General features: G+C 40.2%; 1 protein-coding gene across 1 annotated transcript in view; it reads left to right on the top strand.

The window, feature by feature from the left end:
• Positions 1–6396: 6396 nt before the first annotated feature.
• The window catches only part of BMP15 (bone morphogenetic protein 15), a 60021-nt gene continuing 44987 nt past the window's right edge, over positions 6397–21430 (top strand). Inside the window, exon 1 of the mRNA XM_082376038.1 lies at positions 6397–17915. Coding sequence (XP_082232164.1) covers positions 17588–17915 — 328 coding nt within the window. The 5' untranslated portion in view covers positions 6397–17587. The remainder of the gene's footprint in view (positions 17916–21430) is intronic.

A 21430-nucleotide genomic window follows, 5' to 3' on the forward strand; every position in this document is an offset into this window, starting at 1 on the left:
TAAAAAAATAATAACCATATGAGAACTATCAAAATTAAATAAATAATATTGGAATGAAAAAAGGAAGTAACCATTGTGCAAATATGGTGGTTCTTAGCCGAATACAGATCACTAGAACATAAATATATATGATTATTATTATATTAATTATTATTAACATAATTGCCTATACGATGAAGTAAAAAATGTATACCAATGGGGGTGTGGAAAGGATATTTAATTATTATTTTTTATTATTTTTAATTTATTTTAATTTATTTATTTATGGCTGTGTTGGGTCTTCGCTTCTGTGCCAGGGCTTTCTCTAGTTGTGGCAAGCGGGGGCCACTCTTCATCACGGTGCGCGGGCCCCTCACTATCGCGGCCTCTCCTGTTGCGGAGCACAGGCTCCAGACGCGCAGGCTCAGCAATTGTGGCCCACGGGCCCAGTTGCTCCGTGGCACGTGGGATCCTCCCAGACCAGGGCTCAAACCCGTGCCCCCTGCATTGGCAGGCAGATTCCCAACCACTGCGCCACCAGGGAAGCCCCAGGATATTTAATTATTGATATTAGAATTATTATTTAACAATCAGGAATAGAAAATTTAGATTTAAACCTTATGATGTACACAAAGGTAAATTCAAGGTAGATTAAAGAATACATTTTAAAACTCAATCATAAGAAACTTTGAAAAAGGAGGATTGGAATAATTTTTAGATATCCTTTGGAATTGTTTTAACATTTTAATTCTGCTTTTAAAAATTATAAAGGTAGAGCTCAGTAGAATTTACTATATATTTTAAATCTTCTGTTTAGAGAAAAGGAACAAAACTAAAAAGTAAGGAATAAATAGTTAAGGAAATATGTACATAAAGTATGATAGTAAAAGATTAATACCTACATGTATGGGGTATTGAGAATGGATAAATAGACAAAGAACATGAAGATAATTCACAAAATAAGAAATATAAAGAGTAAACAAACATTTGGGGGCAAGTTCAAGGTCACTAATAACAAAGGAAATGTGAAGTGAAATAATAAATAGGAAGTTTCTTATATCTATTAAATCGGTCCATAATGGTTTGGTCCTTTTGGAAAGCAATTTGGCAATATGGATCTGCAGCAATAAAAATATTTTTTGACCTAGTAATTTTACTCCTGAGAGTCAATCCTAAGGGGAAAATTCAATAGAAAACAAAAAAGCTAAATGTATGAATATTTTTTATAATAGTAAGAGTACAGAAAACACCTAAAACCCAACAACACGGTAAAGGCTATTCAAATTTTAAATGATAGTTACGAAAACTGTGCAGAAACATGAAACTATGTGTTAGAGGTGAAGAAACTAAAACACAGGAAAGCCAAGTCAGTTCTCCAAGTTCACTCAGTCAGTAAATGATAAAGCTGGGACTTGAACTCAAGCAATGCAGCAGAGTCTGTGGGTGTCTTAGTCTGCTCACTCTGCTATAACAAAATACCATAGACAGGGTGGCTTAAACAACAGCAATATATTTTCTTATGGTTCTGGAGACAGAAAAGTCAAAGATCAAGGTTCTGGCAGAGTTCAGTTTCTGGTGAGAGCTCTCTTCCTGAGCTGCAGACAGCAGCCTTCTCGCAGTGTCCTTGCATAGTGGAGAGAGATATCTCTGGTGATTCAGTCTCTTTTCTAAGGATACCAATTCTATCAGATCAGGGCCTCACACTTATGAACTCATGTTGCCTTAATCATCTCCTTAAAGATTCTATCTCCAATACAGTCACACAGGGGATTAGGGCTTCCACATATGAATCTAGGGGGACACAAATCAGTTCATGGCATTCTGTCCCTTGCCCCCCCCCAAATTTCTGTTCTTATTGCATGCACAATACATTCATTCCATTCCAATAGCCCCCAAAAGACTTAATACATTCCAGCATCACTCTAAAGTCTAAAGTCCAAAGTCTCATCTAAATATCATCTAAATAAGATATGGGTGAGACTTGAGGTACAATTTATCCTGAGGCAAAATTCCTTCATTTCATTTTTTCTGTCCTCTTTAGGCCCAACTGGCAGCGTTTCTGTTGGTGTAATCCCATCTCTATTCCTAGCTTCTGCTGAGATGACTGATCAAATTTATGAGTTGCGCCCATGATCTCCTGATCAAATGATTGTTCAGCCACCCCCTTTCTGTTCTCTTCAGAACAACCTTTCTCATTTTTTTGCAATATGGCTAAACTAAGAATTTTCAAAATCTCCAAGTTCTACTTCCTTTTTACCTAACAATTCCTTCTTAAATTCATCTCTCTTCTCTCACATTTTACTATAAAAAGTAAGGAGGACCCAAGCTGCATCTTCAATATTTTGCTTAGATATCTCCTTGGCTAAATATTCAATTTCATCACTCTCAACTTCTACCTTCCACAAAACAGTAGAACACAATTCAGCCAAGTTCACTGCCACATTATAACAAGATCGCCTTTCCTCCAGTTTCCAATAACCTATTCTTCATTTCTGTCTGAGATCTCACCAGAATCACCTTTAATATCCATATTTCTAGCATGTTCCTCAAAACTCTTCCAGCCTCTACCCATTACCCAATTTTGAAGCCACTTCCACATTCTTAGGTATTTGTTATATCAGCACCCTACTTCTAGTTACCAAAATCTGTATTAATCAGCATCCTCCAGAGAAACAGAACTAACAGGATATTTATATTTATATATAATTTATTATAAGGAATTGGCTCACATGCTTGTGGAGGCTGAGATATCCCAAGGTCTGCAGTAGGCAAGCTGGAGACCCAGGAGAGCTGATGGTGTAGTTCCAGCCTGGGTCCAAAGGCCTGAGAACCAGGAGAGCCAGTGGTGTAAGTTCCAGTTTGAGAGCCAGCAGGCTCAAGACACCAAAAGAACTGATTTTTCAATTTGAGTCCAAAGGCAGGAAAAGACCTATGTCCTAGCTCAAGCACTCAGGCAGGAAGAGTTCCCTCTTATTCACAGAATAGTCAACGTTTTTGTTCTATTCAGACCTTCAACAGATTGGATGAGGCCAACCCATATTAGGGAAAACAATCTCCTTTACTCAGTCTACCAAGTCAAATGTTAATCTTATCCAGAAATACCCTCACAAACACACCTAGAATAATGTTTGACCAAATGTCTGGGTACCCCTTGGCTCAATCAAGTTAACACAAAATTAGCCATCACAGTGGGTTTAACCATGGGACTATTTTATTAGTGCCCACCCTCCTTGACACTTATTAATTGGCCCTTTGTACAACTTTCTTAATTATTTTGCCGTTTACTTTTCCAATTGTATTTTTCTGGATTCTAATTATTATTATTAGGATTTTCATTGGAATTGCCTTCATCCAATTCAGCCTCCACACTACTGCCAGGACAAACTTCAAGTACAAAACAGATGCTGTTCTTCTCTTGATTAAAATATTTTGAGTTTCCCAAACTCTCTAAACTCCTCAGCAGGGATACTAGACCTTTCATGATCTGACCCCTGCCAATCAGTCTAGTGTCCTGCCCCACTTCTCTTCCTGCACTCTAGTCATCTCTAATAAGTTACATTTCCCAAAAGTGTGCTCTCTCTTCCATGCTTTTGCTCGTGCTTACCCCTCTGCTTAGAATGTTCCATTAATCCTCCTGTGCCAGATAAACTCTTATAATTCTCTGTGAAGCTTTCCTTAACCCTGCAATATGGCTTAGGAACTGTCCTTCTGTGTCCCACAGTTTCCTATATTTACATCTATTCTGACACTTATCACTGTATGTTTATTTCCTTTTTAGTTGTCTGCCTTCCCTACTGGACTGCATGTTCCTTGAGATCAGATACACAGTGGTATACCCAGTGCCCAGCACCCTGTAATTGACTCAATATATGTTTGTTGAAGAAATGAGTTGTTGTAACAGTAATGAAATGTATAAAGAGGTTATTGTAATTTCTGTGGGGAGAAGATACTTTTGAGGGGTAGAATCAATAGGATGTGGGGACCAAATATGAAGGCTGAAGGAGAGAAACGAGTCAAGGATGACTGGTTTTTTTTTGGCAGAGAAAGTGGTAGTGCAATAAGAGAAGGGAATACATGATGGAGAACTGGCTTGGGAAAGTAGATATGTGTTGTTAGGACAAGAGTAGCAGATGACAGCAGGAAATTCAGGCAGAGGTGCCCAGCTGGCAATTAGAAATACTAACTGGAGGTTGAGATTGAAATAAGGAGACCAAAATCACTCAGAGAGGATAGCTGATGTTGTGGGAATGTGATGGCAAAGAAAGAATCTGCAGAAAGAGAAGAGAGTTGGGAAGAGAATCATGAGGAAAATTTACTCTGAGTGGGCCAGAGGAAAAATGGAGCCTTGAGAGGCAAAGAAAGAGCTGTCAGAAAGGTAATAAGAGAACCTGATGTGTGCTGGCTCATGGAAGCCTAGGGGGAAGAAAAAATAATTTCAAAGAGGAAGAAATCAGCAGCGTTAGAGGATCACGAAAAAGGAGGACAGAGATTTACACTATGTGAAGATTGTTGAAACATCTGAGATAATAGTGTTGGTTGAATAGCAGGACCAGAAGTCAGTATACAATTATGTATTATGAAGCCAGAAGTTTGATGGCAAAAGGAGGGAAAGAGACAGACTATATCTCTAGGGAGTAGAAACGTTGAGAGACAAGCTTGTTTAATATGGCTACTTGTAGAGTTCCTTACATAAGTGATTGAGCAATTTTTAAAAATCACCCAATTGATTGCATGGCAAATATTATTTTCCAGTCCTCCCCACCTCTACTCACACCACAAACCCTTACCAATCCTGTAAAAATGTACATGTCATACAATATAAATTCATGTTCTCAAATTCTTTCTTACATGGCTCAAAGCAAGGCCCTCCAATTGGGCCAATCAATCAAATTCCACTCTTGATGAAGATAGTTATGACTTCTGGTCTCAAATTCCATATGTTAAATGCCAAACCATATTCCTTCTTACGCAAAACGTCTTTCCAGAGCACCTCTCTAAACGTCCTTCTTCCACTGATGACACCCTGCCTCTCTCTCTTTTTCTGTTCTCTCTCAGTTTTTACCCTCCTTTCTCCTTTATCCTTCTCCACAGAGAATTCAGAGCTTCATAGTTGTAAATAATAATTACTCTGTATAACATCTTGATTTGACTGTGGGAGTGAGGGCAGGAGAGGAGAGAAAGTGATTAGAATTGGGAAAACATAGTGGCTTATGCAAGATAACACAACAAGTGCAAAGCTGAGGCAGACAGGATGAGAAGCCCAGATTTTATGGTATCACACGCCCTATTACATCATCCACTTACATATTACCCCCCAAACTCAGCTTACCCATATAGAAAGTACCCAGACAATAGTTCCCAGCTAGAGTTGTACTTCATCCATCCAATGACCTTCCCCTCTACATACCAAATCTATAAGATCTGAGTGCTTAGCCAAGCCCTTTCTGCTCAACCCAGACCTCAGGATTTCAAAATTCTTGTCTCTCAGGACCAGATTCACCTACCACTCCACGATTTTCCACAAATAGGGGAAAACTAACTAACATTGATTGACTACAACCTAGGTGCCAGGCATTCAACCTTCATATGGGCAAAGTTGGTACTATTAGTTTTATTTTACAGGTGAGAAACTGAGGCTCAATGAGGGGCTTTTCTAAGATTATGTACCAAATAAGTTGGCAAAGGGGAATTTGAACAAAATGAGTCCAAGGTCTGTATGCTTTCCACTACCCCTCTATGGGACAACTTCTATGGGACCTTTATTTAACCAGGCCCGGAATGCTCATTTGTATCCTATGTTTTCCCAAGTGTTATCTCCTATTCAATTCTCCAATTTCCTGTTTCTTCAAAGAACCAATAAAATTCACCAATGGAAGGAAGTTATGCTTAGTAGTTGACAGGGAGCAGAGTATAGAGGGAAAGTACAATGGAGCTTGATTTGATTCTCTCATTTCTCACCTACTATTCCAGTCCAGGCTCTTGGAAAAGGGTAGAAATCTTTTGACCTGGGATACTGGACTCCCATAAACATCAATCCTAGCCATCCCAGAAAAGCCTAGTAGACTAGATGAGTTTGATCTTCTTTTGGGTAGGCCTGAAAGTGACCAGAAGAGGACATATCTTGGTCTTTCACCAGGTTTTTGATATCTGCGATCCAGGCCTCTCCTGTCCCTCCACAGGGACTATAAAAAGCCTGTGGTTTTTTAGAGCTGTTTGTCTAATGGACTTGGCTTTGCTAGGGGATTCTAACCCACCCATGCCCCATGCCGTTCCTTCTCAAGCCCAAAGGGCTCTACTGAAAATGATCTATCTCCGGAAATGGCCCAAAACCCTGCTGCATTCCACCTAGCTCTCTACCTTAGGTATCTGGGATTAGGAGTATACGTGATTTTAATCTGCCTTTTAATACTTTTAATACTGCCCACAGTATATTTTAGGCTCTAAGTCAATTTTTTCCCCTTGCACTTTGTTATGTTTCAGATTGGCTTGTTTCTGCTCCAGGGTCATCACAACAATATCTGTTCTGGGCAAAGTGGTACTGTTAGCTTTTCCCATCAGCTGCTTCCTACTTCCAATTTCTCTGTCTGGCCCCCTCTTTCTTTTTTAGCACTCCTCCCTCCCTCAGAGACTTCCAGTAACACTAAGCCTTTGTTCAGGGAAATAAAGCTCATGGGATAAGGTCCAGTGATAAGCTAACAGGAGTGATGGTTTAATGCAGTGAGGATCTCAATGATTCCCTGAAATCCTACCATGTAAATATCCTCCAACTTCCCCAAATAAATACCCCACTCATGATCATGCACAGCCATGTAGCCGCTCTCAAAAATGGCCAAGGAAACTGAGATAAACACATTCATTCATTCATTCACTTATTCATTTATTTAACAACTTTTGTTGAGCACCTCAGCTGAAGGCATTCTAGGCAAGGGGAACAACATGAGAAAAGATGGGGGAATTAAGGGAGAGCTTGCCTGATTCCAAGAACTGTAAGTTCTTGAGCTTAAATGAAGTGCAAGATGCAAATGTGCATGTGAATATAGATGAGACCTGAGAAATAGTTACAGGTCAGATCAGAAAGGGCCTTGCTTGTCATTCTGAGGAGTTTGGGACTTTGTCTTGAAGGTAGTGGAGAAAGACAGCTTCAAGATATCATCCAAGTGAAAAATAGGTCCTTAGCCTATAAAAGTTACAGGAAAACCCTTCTTCCTTTATAGGTGTCATCAGAAAAATTAAAGTATAGCTTATTTAAAAGCAGCTGAGAGCAGTGCAGTTGTGTCTGCTCAGGACACCCCAAGGGAATCTGCTTTTGTTGGCAGTGGGCCCAAGCATTCTATCTATGGTCTGACCTTGACTAATTTATGGTCCTTGGAGCCTGAAAAATAGAGTTGGTACATGATACTTTCCCATCAGCACTTATGAGTTTCTCCCATTAAAAAAACTTCCTGGATCCCACACATTCCTCTAGCTCTCACTTTATTTCTTTTTTCTCCTTTACAACCACACTTCTGAAAAGAATTTCTAGTCTCACATTTTTATTGTCTCACCTCCTGTTCACTCCCCAACCCAATACAATCAGATTAGTGCTACCATTACTTCACCAAACACAGCTCTCACTAAGGTTGTCAATGACCTTGATGCTAAATCTGATGATCACTTGTTTGTTCTCATATTCTTTACTTCTGTGCATAATTCAATACAGTTCATTATTTCCTTCTTGAAATATTATCTTTCTTTAGCTTCTGGGTTCAGCCTTTTCCTGGCTCTCTTCCTGCCTCTTCGGACCTCTTAACTTCTACTTAATCTTAAAATGTTGGAATCGTCTAAGTTTCACCCTGGACCCTCTCCTTTTCTCACTCTGTACTTTCTCCTCCAGATGAGCTCAACCAGCCCCATGTCTTCAATAATAACATATATGCCAACAACTCCCAGTATTTCTAGATTTCTCTTCTAAACTTCAAAATAGTATATTCAATCACTTACTTGACATGCATCCGAAATCATTAATATCCAAAATCAAACTCATTATCTTCCCTCTTGTTCAAACTTGCTCATTTTCCAGTGCTCTGTAACTCAGTAAAAAGAACACCATTCCTCCAGTGAAGCATACCAGAATTCAACTATTCTTGATACCTTCCTTTCCCAAATACAAAATAATTGATATAGTCTAAATGGCGACTGCATGGTTTGGCCACTGCTGAATTCTCCAGCCTCATTTTATGTTCTATGCTCATGCCAAACTTGCCTTCTTTCATTCCTTGAGGACACCCGGGTGGTTTTTGTTTTGTTTTGTTTTGTTTTTGCCTCAAACTCTTTATATTGATGAATCTTCTTCCTGGAACATTCTTTCCGCAAATTTTTACCTGGTGAGCTCCTACTTAACCTTTATGTCTCAACTTGAATGTCGCTTCCTTGCATGAACCTTCCTGGACCCATCTGACTAAATTGGCTCTTCCATCACACCTTCATCTCTCCCTGAATTACACTCCCGGGGCCCATAATTTTTCTTCTTAGCACTCCATTACAATTTGAAATATTTATTCATATTTTGAGGATGTCTACACACTATCTATCTCCCCTACTTGACTGTAAACTCCACGAGGACAGGGACACTATCAGTATTGTTCTCTTTTATGTCCTCCACACTGAGAACTGACACATATCAGGTAGTTAATAAATATTCATTCAGTGAATATAGGTATGAATGAGTGAATGAGTACAGGTTTTTCTCAAAGAGCATACACCCTCCTACTAAAGAAGAAAGGCCTTCTGAGTTTGGGGGGCCTACTTCAGGATCTGATGAGTGGATAGTCGGAAAGATTGACATCTGTTTTTGACAACCCATTGCAGTTCTCAACAAAGTTCCCAAACATTTTTTTAATCATTTCCCAAGTTGGATCTGGCTATTATACTCCCTTATTCTTTTTTTGCCCCAAGATCTCTCCCTGGGGATTTTTACCAGCTTTTCTTTTCTTAACTGAAGCATACTTGATTTACAGTATTATTTTAGTTTCAGGTGTACAATATTTTTATAGATTATATTCCATTTAAAGTTGTTACAAAATAAAGGTTATATTTCCCTGTGCTGTACAATATACCCTTGTTGCTTATTTATTTTAAATAGTTTGTCTCTTAATCTCCTACCCCTATATTGCCCCTCTCCCTTCCCTTTCCCCACTGTTAACCACTAGCTTGTTCTCTATGTCTTGTGACTCTGTTTCTGTTTTGTTATATACATTCGTTTGTTTTATCTTTTAGAGTCTACATATAAGTGATCACAGAGTATTTGTCTTTCTCTGTCTTACTTATTTCACTAAGCACAACACTCTCTAGGTCCATCCACATTGTTGTAAATGGCAGAATTCCATTCTTTTTATGGCTGAGTAATATTCCATTGTATATATGTGCCACATCTTCTTTATCCATTCACCCATTGATGGACACTTAGGTTGCTTCCATATCTTAGCAACTGTAAATAGTGCTGCTATGAACATTGGAGTGCATGTATTAGTGTTTTTGTTTTCTTCAGATATATTATACACAGGAGTGGAATTGCTGGGTCATATGGCAGTCCTATTTTTACTTTTTTGAGGAACCTCCATACTGTTTTCCATAGTGGCTGCACCAATTTACACTCCCATTAACAGTGTACAAAGGTTCCCTTTTCTTCACATCCTCGCCAACATTTGTTATTTGTGTTCTTTCTTTCTTTTTTGTTTTTTTAACATCTTTTTTTTTAACATGTTTATTGGAGTATAATTGCTTTACAATGGTGTGTTAGTTTCTGCTTTATAACAAAGTGAATCAGTTATACATATACATATGTCCCCATGTCTCTTCCCTCTTGTATCTCCCTCTCTCCCACCCTCCCTATCCCACCCCTCTAGGTGGTCACAAAGCACTGAGCTGATCTCCCTGTGCTATGCAGCTGCTTTCCACTAGCTATCTATTTTACATTTGGTAGTGTATATATGTCCATGCCACTCTCTCACTTTGTCCCAGCTTACCCTTCCCCCTCCCCGTATCCTCAAGTTCATTCTCTAGTAGGTCTGTGTCTTTATTCTCGTCTTGCCCCTAGGTTCTTCATGACCTTTTTTTTTTTTTTTAGATTCCATATATATGTGTTCGCATACGGTATTTGTTTTTCTCTTTCTGACTTACTTCACTCTGTATGACAGACTCTAGGTCCATCCACCTCACTACAAATAACTCAATTTCATTTTTTTATGGCTGAGTAATATTCCATTGTATATATGTGCCACATCTTCTTTATCCATTCATCTTTTTTGACCCACCTCCTAAGGAAATGGAAAAAAACTAAAAATAAACAAATGAGACCTAATGAAACTTAAAAGCTTTTGCACAGCAAAGGAAACCATAAACAAGACGAAAAGACAACTCTCAGAATGGGAGAAAATATTTGCTATGAAGCAATGGACAAAGGATTAATCTCCAAAATTTACAAGCAGCCCTTGCAGCTCAATATCAAAAAAACAAACAACCCAATACACAAATGGGCAGAAGACCTAAATAGACATTTCTCCAAAGAAGATATACAGATTGCCAACAAACACATGAAAGAATGCTCAACATCATTAATCACTAGAGAAATGCAAATCAAAACTACAATAAGATATCATCTCACACCGGTCAGAATGGCCATCATCAAAATATCTATAAACAATAAATGCTGGAGAGGGTGTGGAGAAAAGGGAACCCTCTTGCACTGTTGGTGGGAATGTAAATTGATACAGCCACTATGAAGAGCAGTATGGCGGTTCCTTGAAAAACTAAAAATAGAACTACCATATGACCCAGCAATCCCACTACTGGGCATATACCCTGAGAAAACCATAATTCAAAAAGAGTCATGTACCAAAATGTTCATTGCAGCTCTATTTACAATAGCCAGGACATGGAAGCAACCTATTTGTGTTCTTTCTGATGATAGCCATTTTGACAGGTGTGAAGTGATATCTCATTGTGGTATTGATTTGCATTTCTCTGCTGGTTAGCGATGTTGAGCATTTTTTCATGTGCCTGTTGACCACCTGTATGTCTTCTTTGGGGAAATGCCTATTCAGGTCTTTTGCCCATCTTTTAATCAGGTTGTCTGGGTTTTTTGATATTTTAATACTTTTGATATTTGTATGAGCTGGTTATATATTTTGGACATTAACCCCTATTGGTCATATCATTTACAAATTATATTCTCCCATTCCATGGGCTGTCTTTTCATTTTCTCAATGGTTTCCTTTGCTGTACTACTTTTAATTAGATCCCATTTGTCTATTTTTGCTGTTGTTTATTTTGCTTGAGGAGACTGATCAAAAAATATTGCTACAATTTATGTCAAAGAGTGTTCTGCCTATGTTCTCTTCTAGGAGTTTTATGGTTTCATATCTTCATCAGTGCTTTATAGTTTTCAGGGTATAGGTCTTTCACCTCCTTAGTTAAATCTATTCCTAGATATTTTATTCTTTTTGACGTGATTTTAAGCAAGATTGTTTTCTTGCTTTCTTTTTCTGATATTCACTATTTGTATATATAAAAGCAACAGATTACTGTATATTAATTTGGTATCCTGCAAATTTACTGAATCTGTTTATTAGTTCTAATAGTTTTTGGTGGAGACTTTAGGGTTTCCTATATATAGTATCATGTCATGTGCAAAATGACAGTTTTACTTCTTCCCTTCCAACTTGGATGCCTTTTATTTCTTTTTCTGGTCTGATTGCTGTGGATAGGACTTCCAATATTATGTTAAATAGAATCTACCAGCTTTTCCTTAACCTGAGAAGAGATAAAAAGAAAAATAGCCTTAAAGTGGTCACTAGATTTTCCTGAGAATCCAAAAGATTTGAAGTCTGCTTTGAAATTTGGCTGAAGTTTGGGGATGTCTCCAAGTTTATGCAACTAATTTATCTTTCACAAATTTGCTTCTCCTTCAACTTTCTGTTTCAGGGTGAGAGATGGAACTGGACTCTCCTCATGGCCCCAGTGGAGCAGTAAATCTTAGAGTCTAAGGTGTAAAAGGTGAGACAAGGAATCTGTACTTCCAAACCTCATGACCCACAGTGTCTGTGTCCCAGATTCTGGCTCCCAGGTCAATGGGGGCTTATGCTCTGGTCTTTCCAGAAGTCTTGCCATAGTAGTAGGGGAAGGGAATACTTCTTATGGACAGAAGAAACATCAACCTGCACGTTTTCTTCCTGACGTCAGAAGTGAAAAGTTAGATAAAGTCATTTCTAGCCCTGTCTGACTCAGCAAGACAGTGCCAACAATTTATTTAGAGAGAGAAAGTGACCATTCTAAAATAATCCCTTAACTCCACTCAGTACTCTGTAATGGCCTATATGGGAAAAGAATTATAACTGATTCACTTCGCTGTACACCTGAAACTAACACAACATTGTAAATCAACTATACTCCAATAAAAATAAATAAATAAAATAAAAAAGCCCTTATACTCCCCACTGTTGATCTCAAGTGCTTGGCTTAGGTCCATGCTCTAGATCTTTCCCTTTTTAACACCAGACTCTACTTTTATGATGAGAGCAGGGCTTGTAGACCTGCAGAGCAGAATGGCTGCTGAATCTTTGAAGAGGTGACTCTTAACGTCCTTCTTCCCTGTCCCAAGTATCCAGAATGTCTTCCTTGTACTGAGTTGTTGTGGCTCAGGATCCATTTGTACTCAGCCATGCCAATCCCTGCGAAGCTGACATACAATAGAAGATGGAGTGATACGTATGCAACCAGTCTCTGCAGGTCTTTCAGGGGAAGCACAGTCTCCCTACCTTTAATGTGGGAAATCAGTTACCTAGTCATTTCCTTTATTATCAAATTAAAGAAATACAAGTAGCTACTGGGACCAAACAGAGGGAGGCCATAGAATGGGAATACGGTCAATGATTACTGATGACTTGATTACCCAAAAATGACCAAAAGCTCCAAAGACAGCAGGTGTCTCTGAGGCCAAAAGGAACTTCAGATTGTATCATGCTTAGCTCTTACTTAGCTCTCGCTTGCTTACTTGGCTAAAAGAAAACCTGGTCTTCTAGTTGTCTGGAAATGATATGGTCTATAAGCAATGATGAGAGTTAAAATTCTGTACTCAGGAATCCTTGTGGGATTATCTTATTGGGGAACTGAGTCTTCTTAAGGGGCTAAATGTTCATTGGCAGCTTATATAGCAACCTACAAGATACAAAGAGAGGGGCTCTGAAGTATCCTCTGAGTTGGGTCCAAATCCCAGTGGATTCCACCATTTGTGAGCTGTACAACCTTGGACAAGTTTCCTTTTCTGATTTTCAACTTCTTTACCTATAAACGGGAATATAATACTTAACTCACAGAGTTGAAATGAAGATAAAATGAGATATAATATGTAAAATGATACAGTCTAGTGCCAAATAAATAAATATTTCTATAAAATATACCATACTCTCTGTTTTAAGGAAAATGATTTTTTTAACAGAACATCTAGAAAATAGGTCCATATTTTAAGAACTCAGAAGAGTAATCAGAGGAAATATCATGGTTATGGGAAATATTTCCTATCTTTTATGTCTCTATCAAGGTTGTTATCTTCTTGAGATAGAAACTGTTTGATCGTGGTGTCCCCCAACCTACTGCAGTGCCAAGCATAGTACTGGGAGTGTTAAAGACCAAGAACTTGTCTTATTAATTTCTGTACTCCTAGCGTCTAGTACAGTATCTAGAACATAGTATGCTTATTATATGCATTGACTCATTTAATCTTCACAACAGTCTTCTAAAATATTGCTATTATTATTCTTGTTATTAGATGAGGAAACTGAGGTACAGAGAGGTTAAGTCAATTGCAAAAATTACCAAGCTAGTTAAGTGGTAGAGCTGGAATTTGAACCCAGGCAGTCTGGCAATAGACCTGTACCCTTAACACCTTACACAACCACATAGGAGGTACTTATTAGATATTTGTTGAACGAACACAATTGTAAGGAAATGTAAATTATAATCATGTAAAAGATGATGTTTAAAGTACATATGGACTTTAAACAATACCCATGCTCCCCCAAATTGGATAAAAATCTATTCTTTTGTAAATTTCATGCCTTTTACCAGTGTGCCCAGCATATCATAGTTTGAAAAGTTAACCCACAGTGTGCATTAAGGTTTCCTGCTGCTCAAAGCAACTCGTGGTGACCTATTTTGTTGTGTCAAGAACCCTTTTAGTCATGTCAATAATCACCTCCTAAACTGTCGAATTTAAATAATTAGTGTTTTCACATACTGGCTTTTTCTAAAGCAGAAAGGCCTGGTAAATATCATTTAGTAGATCCTGTTCCAATCACCTATAACCTGCCCCTGCACTCCACCCCACCCCTCCAACCATAAAGGCTGGAAAGACAGTTGGTGCCCTCTTCTGGGGGTTTGGGGCAGTAGCATACATCGGGCCCACCAGGGGGCATTTCCAGGAAATAATCATGTCAGCTTCTTTCAACTCTGGTGGTAAGAATGGAGTTAGTTTTGGGATCTTTTTCTGAAAATAAGAAAGCTGACCTATTCATTCAGGTGAGTCTTCTGAAGCCCTGGTGAGTAGAGGGATGGAATAAAAATTCAGCTGAACTTTAGAAGGATGCTGAGTAGATATTTCCTTCAGTCAGTTACACTTTACATACAGTTTAAAATCATAGGTTATTAATGATAAATTTTAACATTTATTTAAGTGTATCTATATGCTAATACTTTGTATACATTATCTCATTTAAATCTCACCACAGCCCTAAAGAATATTCCAAATTTACAGTTAAGAAAGCTGAGATGCAGAGAGGTTAAGCAACAAACAAAAATGGCAGAACCAGGAATTCTAACCCAAATCATGTTATTTCCAGTGAATATGTTGTCTCTTTTTACTTCTTTTGATCCTGTATCAAAATCTCACTACTATGGCAGAAAAATGTTCTTGACGTATATAATCCCACTCAAATACCACAGAAACATCAAAGAAAACTGTGCTGGGAACTCTTGTATGGATCCTTTGCTAGTTGTCCTGATAACTTGCTCTTTTACTGAGTTATGTTGGATAGAAAATAGGAAGTTTAAATTGGTAACAGAGGTCAAGGGCCAAAGAGAATGTCGGGAGGCAGAGAAGGGGGAAAGGAAGCAGGGAGAAGCGGTGTGGACATGGAGGACAAAGAAACTTATGGGCCACCTCTCCACAGCTCGTATGAGGTCAGAACTAGCACTTCAGGGTGAGCCCAGCTTTCTGGAGAGCACAACTTGCATCAAATGTAATAATAATTAACCTGTGTCTAGTACTTACTTTGTGCCAGGCACTCTTTTAAGTGCTTTACATGTGTTAACTCATTAAATACTCACAAAAATCCTATGAGGTAAGTCTTTTGATTAACCTCATTTTACATATATATTAGAAAATTGAAGCAGAGAGAGGCTATGGTTTCCATTTCACAGATGAGGAAACTGAGGCACAGAGAAGTTGAGTAACTTACCCGAAGTCAAGCTAATGAGTGGTAGAGCTGGAGTTTGAAATTAGGATCCTGACTCCAGAGCTGTGTTCTTACCCATCATGATATATTATCCCTCCCAAGATGTTGGAAAGATAAAAATTGTTTCAGGAAATGTTTACTTCAGATATGTGTGTGTGTGTGTGTGTGCTTGTGTTTATATTGGGTCTGATGTAAAATATATTTATTCCTGTGAATCACAGACCAAAATATCTAAAGGCTACTGTTCTAGCACTAGTAGCAATATCTGAATTGCACATCTTCAAACTCAGTAGAGGTAATGCCAGATTGCTCTCTAAAACAATTGTACCAAATCACATTCCCACCAGCAGTGTAAGAGAGTTACCTGCATTCTACATCCTCACCTGGATTTAATAGCATCAGACTTTTAATATGTTGCCAATTCAATGGGTGTGGAAGCACATGTGGTTTTAAATTGCATTTTTCTGATTTCTTTAACATCTTTTCATGTTTTGGCCATTCAGGTTTTGCCTATTGTGAATTATCTGCTTATATCCCTTTACTTGTATGTCATTGTACACAATACAACACTCACAACAACTCTCTGTAGGAGCCAGCAGTACAAATGAAGAAACTCAGTCTGGGAGTAACCTTGCTTGAGGTCACCAGCTAATGGGTTGTTGACTTGGGATTTGAGTCCAGAACTAGAGGGCCCATATCTTTTGTTTTACAATACATGCCAGGGACCAAGGCCATGTTAGAAAAAACAGAGGAAGGAAACAATTTCTAGCATGTAACCATATATCATATACCTAATTAGGTTTTGTGGAATTAACACAGATTATTTCCTTGTATCCTCACAACAAGCTGTGAGATAAAACATGTTATCTCCATTTTACAGGTGAGGAGACTGAGGCTCAGGGAGATGAAGAGATTTGCCTTGGAGAGGTTAAATGACTGCTAATAAGAGACAGAATCACAGGTCTGTCTATTTACAAAGTCCATGCCTGTTCCACAAGAGCCACGTCTTGACCTCCTGCCCCACCTTCTCCTTAGAGCCCCAGCAAACTGATTCTACTTGGACAGGGCCAGGACTACATCTACCACTTTTCTGAAGAATCCTGGTCTTGGGTAACCTCAACTGGCTCAGCCCTGATGCCTCCATTAACCAGCCAATCTAGGTCAGCTCCCAGCCAACTTCCAGATTCATCTCCCACTGCCCCAGGCTTCTCTGATGAAGCCCACTCAGGATCTCAACACCTTCCATGGGGAAACCAGAAAATTCTAAGTCAGAGTTCTCAAACCTGGCTGCGCATTAAAATCACCTGCAGAACTTTAAAAAATCCTGATGCCCTTGTAACACCCCAGACCCACAACATCAGAATCTTTGGGGATGGTACCCAGGAATCCATAGTAGTTAAAACTCCCCAGGTGATTTCAGTGTAGAGTCAAGATTGAGAACCACTGTTAAGGCATCTTCTTCAAGCTCCAGCAGCCATACTCACACAGAGGTTCCCATATTTTAGTGGGAACTTCTTGGAGGATTTAAGATTCAGATTTCTGGAGCCTACCCTCAGAGAGTTCATGTTATGGGCTGGGCCCCGGAGCCTGAATTCTTAACAATCACCTCAGATAGTCTCACTGCAAGTCCTTAGTAGACCACATTTTGGGAAATGCTGCATTAGGAAAAGTACTGCATGGAAGTGGGATGGGAGCAGGAGGCCTCTGGCCCTTTAAGGACTGATTAAGAGACTGCCTTTAAAGCTCTGGAGTGGAGCAGGATAGGGCTGCTTCTTTTCATCCTAGTGGATAAGGTAAGGGAGCAGGTCCTGGGATGGACCTCTCCTTTTAAGTGCTGTCTTGTTCCTGGCCCTGGAGAGCAGGAGGGGCATGCTGCCTTGTCCCACCTGCGTTTCTGTTTGTTTTGATGCAAAGAGGACAATTTAGAAGACCTCCTTTTGGTCCAGGAGATCCTCCTAGAGGAAGCAACATAGGACCTGCCTGCCTGCCTTTCATTTTTTCTTGCCCTATCCTTTGTGGTAGTGGAGCCTGGATGCTGTTACCTGTGTGAAAGGAAAGGGTCAGAGTGGCGTCCTTTGGGCTTGTGCCGGAAAGTGTTGCTGAACACCAAGCCTTTCAAGATGGTCCTCCTGAGCACCCTTAGAATCCTTCTTCTTTGGGGACTGGTGTTTTTTATGGAACACGGGGTCCAAATGGTACAGGTAGGGCAGCCTTCTGTTGCCCTCCAGCCTGAGGCCCCTACCTTGCCCCTGATTTGGGAGCTGCTAGAAGAAGCCCCTGGCAAGCAGGAGAGGAAGCCACGGGTCCTGGGGCCTCCCTTGCGGTATATGCTGGAGTTGTACCAGCATTCAGCTGATGAGAGTGGGCACCCTAGGGAGAACCGCACCATTGGGGCCACCATGGTGAGGCTGGTGAGGCCGTTGGCTAATGTAGCAAGACCTCTCAGAGGTGAGTTATCATACCATATTGTCCTGGAGGGGAGAAAAATGGGGAAGAAGAGCATAGAGAAAAGGGGATCTGCGAGTTTACTGTCAGGCTTCATTGCCCGGAAGGTGGCTTTCTCAGGCTTGGTTTTCAAAAGATGGCAAACTTGGGAGAAGCTGGCTCCAAGCCTGCTTCCCTTCAGGGGCCCAATTTAAGAACAGATTGCCTTGGGGCCTACCTGAGGAAGCTCTCCCAGGCCCCAGGGCAACTGAGTGATGTGTCAGCTCCTATCTTTCAAAGAAAGTCTTAATGCTTGTTATATCACTGAAAGCTATAATTGAGAAATAGCCATATATGTTCCTGTGCAGGGCTGTTTGTGTTGTTTTATTCTTAGAAGGCAAAGGGTACAGGATGCTGAAGTGGGGAAATTTACAAGGCCTCAGAAAGGACAGAAACAGGCTCACATCTGAGAGCCTGTATACCTGGCTCCGTGAGCATCTGCTATCGTATTTAATCCTTAATGACAGCTACTCTCATTAGCTGTCCTGGAGCACTTAGCCTAATTTTTAAAGATAAGAAAAGTAAAACACAGAAGTTAAATAACTTGCAGAGGTCACAAGGACAGTGGGTGGCAGAGACAGGATTTGAGTTCAAGTCTGTCCGTAACTACTTGTGTTTGAATGTGGTACCCTGATATCCTTGTACACCAAACAGTTTTTCTATTCAGACTGTGGTTGCTACTTTGGGTTTTTGGTACCAAATGTATTTTGGAGTTTTCTTTGTTCCCATTATGGTTGCTTCTGCTTTAAACATCTGCATTAGACATTGTTCCAGGGCAGTAGTGGGCTCCTGCAGTGTGGGGCTCTCTATGAAATGCAGAAAGCCATCATTCAGGGAAATCTTGGGAACCTGGTGAGATCAGTCTTAAGCCTTTGCTAGTCTCAGCGATGACAACAGACACGATTTACCCTCCTTCCCTCCAAGTAAAACAACTACCATTTCCCTAAGCTAACCTTTAGTGTGAGCTTACCATGTGCCAGGCATTGGGCAAAGTACTTTGCAAACATTATTTTCATTAATCCTCCCCACTATCACACAAGGTAGGTACTATGAACATACCCATTTTATAGGTGAAGAAACTGAGGCTCAATGTAACACAGCTAGTAATTAACAGAGCTGGGTTTCTAACCCAGGGTTTCAGGTTCCAGAGCCTGTGCTTTTAATTACCCTGTTGTGCTGACTGCTTAACAGATTTTAATTGAGCACCAAGCACTGTGTTTGGGTTGGGTATAAAGAGGCAAATAACCGCTCCCCTGACCTCTAGGAGCCCCCACTATGGTAGAATAGATAGATAAGTAATCACACAGTGGTGGTGCAGTGTGGCAAATGCTTTGAAAAGGATAAGCAGCAGGGCTTCCGGGAATCCAAAGAAGAAATAGGTTGCTGCTTAGTGCAAGGAGAGGGAAGCAGTGAGACAGTCGGAAGGCCTCATTGAGGAGGTGGCATTTGAGCTGGACTTTTGCGTAAGGAGTAAAGAGATTATGCATACAAGGAGGGGAATGCATTCTGATTAAGGAAAAAGAAGATAACTTGGTGTGGGTGGAGATTTACTCAACAAATATTTATTTGGCAACTGCTAAGTGCTCGCATTGTACTAGGTGGCGGAATATGATCAAGATAGGCATGGTTCTCGTGGGTGAGACAAGTAAGTAAACACAGATAGTTGTAAATTGTGGTAAACGTTATCAAAGAATGAAATAGGTGGTTTTGATAGAGAATAGCAAAGAGATCTTCCCTTTGCATGGGATTGTCAGGGGAGGCATCTTTGAAGAGGTGATATTCGAGCTGAGGCCTGTAAGATAAGAAGCTCTGCATGAGAAGAGGAGGGAGAAGTCTGATCTAGGCAGAGGGAACAGCATGTGCAAAGGCCTAAAGGGTGGAAAGAAGCTTGTCCGACTTGAAGAACAGAAGGAAGATCAGGATGGTTGGAACCTAGTGAGACTGTGGGGAGCAATGGGATATGAGACTCAGAGGTCATTACAAGGGATCTGGGTTTCACTCCGAAGTGTAACCGGAAGCTGCACAAATCAATTCTGTACAGACGATATGAGGCTAGAAAGGAAGATGCCTAGAATTAGGCCAGTACCCTGGTCTGCCTGTGGGACACACCGGCATCTAGGGACTCTGGAAAGGATCCAGAAATGGATGACAAGAGAGCTGGGCCTGATCTTTCCATCAGGAGATGACCCAGCTGAATCAAGCTTGCCTGGAGAGCTATTCCAGGTTCAATCACACAGGATGTGTGAGTCAGCCATTTCCCTGAAAAGTTCTGAGCAGACCCTTCTTGGCTCTGATCCTTAGCAACCCCACCCTGCTTCAGGAAATATGTGATGTCAGGGTCTGAAAGGAAAGGGCAGTTCCTCACCAGACAGCCTGTTAGAGGCTGGGTTTGGATTCCTTTTCAGGCAGGGTGGGGCAGATGTATGCGTGGGTCTCTTGGAAAGATTATTGTAGGATGGGAGTATGGAGTAATTTGAGAAAGCAAATACAAGCCTGGCTTGGGCCTTGTCTGAATGATATCCAAGTGCCCCAAACTTGAGGGTGTATTAAGCATGAGTTGGAACATGAACTTAAAAAAAAATCCTGAGGTGTGATTTCACTCATATGTGGAATATAAAAAAACAAAACAAATGAACAACAAAAAATAAAAACAAACTCAGATAGAGAGATTAGATTAGTGGTTACCACCAGGGAAAGGGGTTGGGGGGTGAGTGGGTGAAATAGGTGAAGGGAGTCAACTGTGTGGTAACAGATGATGGTAACTAGGCTTGTGTTGTGATAACACTGTAGTGTACACAGATGTTGAACTATGATGCTTTACACTTGAAACTTAGATACATAATATTTAAAAAATCCTGATGCATCAAAACATTAAAGAGTTTCTATGTTGAACGTCCCAGGCCTATGAAGAATTCCAGGCTCGTGGATTCAGTGGAGAAGGAAGGTTAGGTGAATAATATGTAAATTAACATGGGAATGTTTACTGATGTGTGAAGATGACAGAAGGCTTTTTCTTGCTGTGCGTGGTTTTTGTAATTGTTGCTCTTGACCTTTGCCAGGAGAGGGCGCAGAAGGTCAGAGCACTGCAGGCCCAGCTTTCCAACCCTTTGGCCACTGGGTGTCAGCATCACAGTTTAGATTAAAACTCTTAATCACTAAGAGGCATGTAGCTTCTAAGTAGACTTCTTAGCTAACGAAATATTTACATGAACAGGGCCTTGTTGAAAGTGGTATTTACAATGAATGGGGTAAATGAAGAATCATTTCCAGTAAGGAGTGGAAAAGGGAGAGACTGAGGGTTAAGGGGGAAAACGGCCCAAGAAGGGAATAGCTGCTCAAGAACAAATTCAAATAGAAGGCAGAAATGGTAAATACCTGCCCCCACTAGGAGTGGATAGACAAAATTATTTTGTGCCATCTCAGCCCTGGATTTGAAGTGATGGCGGACCATAGCCCCCAGTATTGGACTGTCACCCTAA

Source organism: Balaenoptera borealis (assembly GCF_965194805.1).
Source record: "Balaenoptera borealis genome assembly, chromosome: X".
Taxonomy (NCBI): domain Eukaryota; kingdom Metazoa; phylum Chordata; class Mammalia; order Artiodactyla; family Balaenopteridae; genus Balaenoptera; species Balaenoptera borealis.